At 39.7% G+C, this 6,774-nt stretch overlaps 1 protein-coding gene across 1 annotated transcript in view; it reads left to right on the plus strand.

The window, feature by feature from the left end:
• Window positions 1-5,386, plus strand: part of LOC101991977 (cell surface glycoprotein CD200 receptor 1) — a 121,996-nt gene extending 116,610 nt beyond the window's left edge. The window contains exons 3-5 of the mRNA XM_026787582.1: window positions 3,635-3,952; window positions 4,066-4,314; window positions 5,307-5,386. Coding sequence (XP_026643383.1) covers window positions 3,635-3,952; window positions 4,066-4,314; window positions 5,307-5,386 — 647 coding nt within the window. The remainder of the gene's footprint in view (window positions 1-3,634; window positions 3,953-4,065; window positions 4,315-5,306) is intronic.
• Window positions 5,387-6,774: the final 1,388 nt, after the last annotated feature.

Raw genomic sequence — 6,774 nt, forward strand, 5'->3', positions numbered from 1 at the left:
AGAGGAAAGGCAGGGGGCCTTTTACTTTAAGTGTATTTTCTTCTTGGATTGTTCTTGGATGTGATTTCGTGACTCCTGTGTTAAATATTTACATTTAATTTATTAGACATGTTTATTCTTGTTGCATGTCAGATCGTAACTATAGAAGTCAATTTGGTGAAAGGATTGCTGAGTGCTGTCCTCAGTGGCCCCCGAATCTGGATATGGCCTTCTGCCTTGCTTTCATGCTTTCCCAGATACAATCTTAGTATGTGCCAGGCAAATTTTATTTAAATTTGTCTGTTCTGAGAAAATTCAGAAGAGCTGCTTTATTAATATTTATTATGTGCTTACTGGCAATTATTTGCATTTTTTGAATGCAAGCAGTCTTCCTAGGATCACTGTTTCTTTGTTACATTAGTGTATGAAAGTTCATTCATTCATTCATTCATTCATTCATTCATTCATTCATTCTCTTATGCCCTGACAATGCTTAAGAGTGCATGGGCAGCCTGTTTATGGCAGTTCTCCAGCTGTTCCTATCCTGGACAGTCCTTATGCTATTGTGATACCCAAGATTCCACAGTCTTCCTTTATGCTGTCTATCCATTTTTGGGGGGCTTTTCTCTTAGCCTTATCCACTACACTCCTCCAAGCAGTAGTGTCTTCGGTTATCTGCTGTCATTCATTCTCATAACAGTGAGAATGTATGAAAGCACACTGAAACTGAAGTAAGGTTTTCTACAGCATTAGTCTGCTCCATTCCCTAAGGTCTTCTTACCCAGGTCCTACAGACACCAATCTGCATAGGTCAGTGAAAATCAACATTACTAACCCTCCACATGTCATTTTCATTTTGTTCATGCTTCTAGGTAGGTAGTGATTATTTTGCTGGGTTTTTGATTGACATTCCTTTATAGTTACTAATCTTTTCCATGTGTCAACTGACCATTTGACTATCATTAGCTACTCTGAAATTCATGGTTCTCTTGCCTCTCCCTCTGTCTAACCATGCCTGGCTTAGGGCTATTTTATTGTGAGAAATTCTGCAGAACACAACGAAAGGAAGAATATAGGTTTTAGGAACCAGATAACTGGAAAGTGAACAGAGGAAAGGACACCTATCCTGTTCCTACATCTGTTTTGCATCATTTCTGCTGCTCAGTCACAAGGTTGAAAGCAGGAAGAGAGAGGATGAACTCTTTGTGGTTCTGTTCCTACTGTTTCTTTATCTGTATGGTGTTCATTATTAGGCCAAATTGCTGTTTTAAATTCAGCACAACGGCTGTGCTTTAATCTACTGGCATTCAGCCAGCAATTGCAGCTCCGTGGTTACTAACCTGCTTCTCTAGCAGCAGCTTGGCAGCTCATGGCAGGGCCTGGCAGGAATTCTGTTCCCGGAGGCACTGGTTCTGTTGCTCCTACTAAAGGTAGCTTTAGCTAAATCTCTATCGTTCTATTTATAAACAAGAATGAAGATTCAAAGGCCAGATTGAAAAACTGCTAGCTCAGAGAGGCTGGGTTGCAACTATCTAACCTTTTTTCCTTGCTAGCATTTCCAAAAAGCATGAGTCTCTTGCCACTAAAACATAAAAGAGCTGTGCCACTCCAAATCCCTCCCTACTACTTCCTGTGTCTCTCTATCTCTCCTGGGTGCCCTCTGATGCTCTATGATTACTTTCTGTCCACTGGTTGCTAATTCAGTCTCCTGACCGATGGTTCATTTTATTTAATCAATGCAAATGCAAACTTGGGGTTCACAGTGTAATTGAATATTCTCCTTCACTCTCTCCTTTTTGTCTAAATAAAAACAAATGTGTTTAACTCTAATACACTAAGACCATAAATAATAGGAGCGATTATGAAATGAGGATTATGTTAAAAATTCTCAGTCCACTGTATTGGCAAATTCAGAAAAGCTACTCTGTTATCTATCCTATTGTGGGGAGTTAAAAGTTTTTTTCCTAATTCATTTTCTATCCTAACTTGCATTACCAACTCAAAACTATCTTCTTAGACCTCAAAACATTTTCTTAGATAAACTTAAGATGTTATGTCTCTCAACCTTATATAACTTATACCTCTTTTGTGAGTTTCTTTTCTAAATTTGGCAACAAGGAAAACAGTAACTCTATCTTGTCTTCTATTTCTTCAGAGACCTGAGAAGTATTTAAAATTACCTGAGTATATAGGAAGTGCAGTGCAAATAACTTCCAAAGCTATAAAAATAACAGATGTAGTTGCCTGCCTATATAGTCACCCAAGGTTTCTCTGCAGCTTTGGAGCATCCATCTTTGGAGTACAGGTCTAGAATATCTGACAGACTTTTCTGTGAAGCAGGAATTTTGAAGGACTGTGTTACCTTTATTGGCAAAGTTCAGAAGTCACCTTTTATGTCCTGCTTATCCGATTTAGACAGCATACTCTCAGCAGTCGAGCCAAGGGCAGTCTCAATTTAAATATTTAAAACTCTTATTTAAACACTTTTCGAGTAAAAATATTCAGGTATGAATTGAAATAAAATGACACAGAGTATTTTATTATCCATGACAGAAGGTACTATTCTTCTTTATCTTGTGGCCAGCACTGTGGCTTTAATTACGGGATGAAATCTGGAGAAAGGAATTTAACTAATTAATCTTTTATGGTATGCCTGCACTGGACCTGGCAAGGAACTGAAAGAAAAAAAACAGGGTTACTATACAAACTATTTGACAAAATAAGATCATCCATAAATGGGAAATAATAAATATATTAAAATGTAATTTCCAAGGTGTTGAATATTAGTGAAGATTAAGCTTCTAATTATTGCTTACAGTGATATAAATATTTAAACATTCTTATTTAAATATTTTCTAGAGTCAAGTTGTATGAATGGGAGTCGAACATTACAGAATGGCTTATTACCTGAGTTCGAAGGTACTGTTTTATCCTGTGGCCAGCACTGGGGGAGTGGAGAGTTCACCTTGCTGAGAAACAGTGACTAATGCTTTGGCTTCTGGAGAGACTTAGGATGAGTGGAAGAATCTGGTGATGTGAGAGTTATGGCAGGAGGGACCTGATCGATTGATTGCATCTATACCTTTGCTGTCTTAGAGTAAGAAGGGCTAGGGGATGAGCACCCTCCCAAGTCTGTGCTAAAGAACCCTTCATTATCTAATTAGATGACCTTTATTTGATGTGACTTGTCAGGACCTGAGGACCCCAAAGAGGCAAGTGACATTGAAGTGGTATAGTTGAGATGGTTAATGCAATGCCTATCAGAGTCAAGGCTCATTCACAGTGACTTCTATTCCTGTTAAAGTGGTGACATCACTGACTCTTTTGTCACAGGTGACTATAACAGATAATTTTGCTGAGTAATCACCTCTCAGCAAACTTGTATCCATCACAGACTCTAAATCAGTATAAGTTAGTGGGAGGTTTTATGGTGAGAGATGCATGTAGCCCACAGGCCTTGAATTTTTAGTTTAGAAAGTAGATAATATATTTAATTTTAATAGATTAAACATACAAAAACAAGAAGTTTGAGAAAAATCAAATATTTCTACAATACATTTATAAGTCAAGCAAAGCTCTTCTGTAACTTCATGTACACTGCTGTGGACAGACTTAACAAAGGTTTCCTTTTCCTGTTCTTTGTGTGTGTGTCCAGTTAACACTACACTGTTTGTACAGATGGGTGCAAAGGCTCTGCTGGACTGCCCTGCTCTTCCAATGACAAAAACAATATTAATAATGTGGGTCATAGCCCCCAGAGGGCAGTTTCCCTGCAGAATAATCTACAGAGCAGAAACAACGGAGACCAATGAAACCAACTGTACAGACAAGAGAATCACCTGGGAATCCACACGTGACCAGAGTCCTGACCTTCTGATCAATGCAGTGGCCCTCGATCATGACGGGCTTTATTCATGTGAAATAGTAACAGCTAAGGGGAATTTCCTAAGGAGACAAGACCTCCAAGTGCTAGGTAAGTGACATGGTCACATATCGTGCTATTTCAGGTCACCAGACTTTAGACAGAAACAGACGCCTTTATAATTTGTGACAAGACTGAATCATTTTTCCCTTCCATCTCCACAGTGCCTCCAGCAATAACCCTGCTTCCAGGGAAGAATAGAACAATAGTTTGTGAGGCAATTGCAGGCAAGCCAGCTGCGCAGATCTTTTGGATTCCAGATGGGAATCACGTTACTAAGCAGGAATCACACAGCAATGACACTGTGACTGTTAGAAGCACATACCTCTGGGAGCAGAACAATGTGTCTGTGGTGTTCTGCTTTGTCTCCCATCCTACTGGCAACCAGACTCTGTCCATAGAACTGAATCAAGGTAAGTGTCACCCCTTTTTAAAGAATAAATACTTGAAATTTAACTTATTCTTTCATGAAAGAGAAGTGTTCTAATTTCATTTTGTTTATGACAAATTCTGTGGCCAAAGCCACAAAGGGGGTGGGAAAAAAGTCAAGACAACTCAAGCAGGAACCATGGAGCTGCTTACCAGCTATCTCACCTGCCCACGGAGTGTCCTGGCCTCGTGGGTAGAACTAGGCTGTGTCAAGTAGATAGTTAATGCTAACTAGGACAACAGGTCCACTTCAGACAGTAGTCACAATTTTCAGTTTTCACCTGCAGTTCTTATCAACTAGCTATAAAGTCAGGATGTTTTCATAAAATGTGTATCAGGATCGGTGATTTGGTAGAATGAATAGTTCACAGACTTTAGAGAATGCACAGTGCTTCATCTATCTCCCCTCTCTGTCCATCTATTCTTCTCTCTCTCTCTCTCTCTCTCTCTCTCTCTCTCCCTCTGTTCCCCTCACTGTCTCTTTGTTTCTCCCCCCATCCTCTCACTTCTCTTCTGCTGCTCCTGTCCCTGAGCCTGTCCCTCCTCCCCTTCCCCTTTTTATGTTTCCTTAATAAAATTCCCTCCCCCCGAGTTCTGTGTTATGGTGTCTTTTTCATGCCACTATTTAAATTATAACAATAGCATCTTTAATAAATGGTGTTGGGATAAAGCAGAAACTCTTCACTGGCCAAGAAAAACAACCCAGAATTTAAAGCTACAGAGAAACCCATTTTGTAAATTCAGAGGTCAGAGGTCAGAGGTCAGAGGAAGTGACTTCTGGGCACGACAGGCAAGGTATCTAAACTCACAAGCTTCCAGGAATGCAGTTTCCTGCACAAGATGAAACCCATCAAAATTTATCATTGCTTGGAAAGGGGCTCCCGAGTCCCTGCACTGACAATTGAGGAACCAGGGACAGTTAACAGTTTCTTGAGGAGAGAGAGTCAGTTATCTTTAAGGCTGTTGTTCTTCACAGGCTCTTACCCAGGAGGATATGGGCAACATAAACTGAAGCCAATGTGTTATAAAAACAAAGACGAAAAGTTGGTGGGGTAACAAAGCAGAGTGTGGATCTGGTAGGAGGAAGGAGGAGGAGTTGTAGGTGAATATGATCAAGATACATTGTATGAAATTCTCAAGACTTTTTTTTGAAATAAAAAACATACCATTCAAAAGTCTAAAATTTGCATGGGATGCCCTTCAGCCAGAGGACTCAGAGGATCTAAGCTGGATTTGACCCCAAAACCTCCTCCCTGAAGACTAACTTTCAAAGTCACCAAAGTGCTGTGCAAGGTGCCCTCAAAGGGAAGCACTTGGCAGTTTCACCTGGCTATGAAGCTTATGAACCACAACAATGACCAGCATGGCTGGTCCCTAAGGTTCAGTAGTGGTAACCCCATCTTGGAAGCAAACCAAAGCTATCCATTTATATTCAAGGCTGATTGAATAGGAGGAATCATCCTGGGATACTGGAAACCTTGCCAACTAAATTCAAGGTAAGTGAGGTCATTGATCTTGGAGGCAAATGTACTACAGCCCTTCATTAAACCAGAGTAATGTTTATTGAATTCAAAATACCCTTATGCCCCCCACCAACAAGTGTGGCTCTTAACCCTTACCAAAGAAGCTTTTCTTTGTGATAGACAGAAACCATTATAGAATATCACAAATGGTCAAAATGCACAGAACATTGATCATAGGATGTTCAGTCCCCATGAATACATATACAACACAATTCCTATACCAAATGCTCGAGGAATATTATAGGAGAGGGGAGGAAACATTAAAAGAGCCATAGGACCAGGAAATCTACTACATGATTGTGTCTCCCAAATTTCTGAATAGAACACCAGTAGCACAGATGCTAAGGTTGACAATTAATAAATGGGACCTCCTGAAACTGAAAAGCTTTGTAAGGCAAAAGACACGGTAAATAGTACAAAACAGCAGCCTATAAAATGGGAAAAGATATTCAACAACCCCACATGTTACAGAGACCTTATCTCCAAAATATATAGAGAACTCAAGTAACTAGACATAAACAACCCAAATAATTGATTTTTTTAAAAATGAGGTACAGACCTAAACGGAAAATTCTCAGCAGAAGAATCTCAAATGACCGAGAAACATCTAAGGATCTGATCAATATCCTTAGTCATAGAGAAATGCAAGTCAAACTGACACTGAAATTCCATTTTACACCTGTCAGAATAGCTAAGATAAAAAACAGAAAGTACTTCTTATGCTGGAGAGGATGTGGAGTAAGGGGGATACATCATTATTGCTGGTGGGAGTACGAACTTATACAGCTACTTCGACAGTCCCTCAAAAAACTGGGAGTTAATCTACCTCAAGACCCAGCTATATCAATCCTGGGCATATGTCCAAAGGATGTTTCCCTCCTGCCACAAAATCACTTGCTCAACTATGTTTATAGCAGAATT

Source organism: Microtus ochrogaster, chromosome 2 (assembly GCF_000317375.1).
Source record: "Microtus ochrogaster isolate Prairie Vole_2 chromosome 2, MicOch1.0, whole genome shotgun sequence".
Lineage (NCBI taxonomy): Eukaryota > Metazoa > Chordata > Mammalia > Rodentia > Cricetidae > Microtus > Microtus ochrogaster.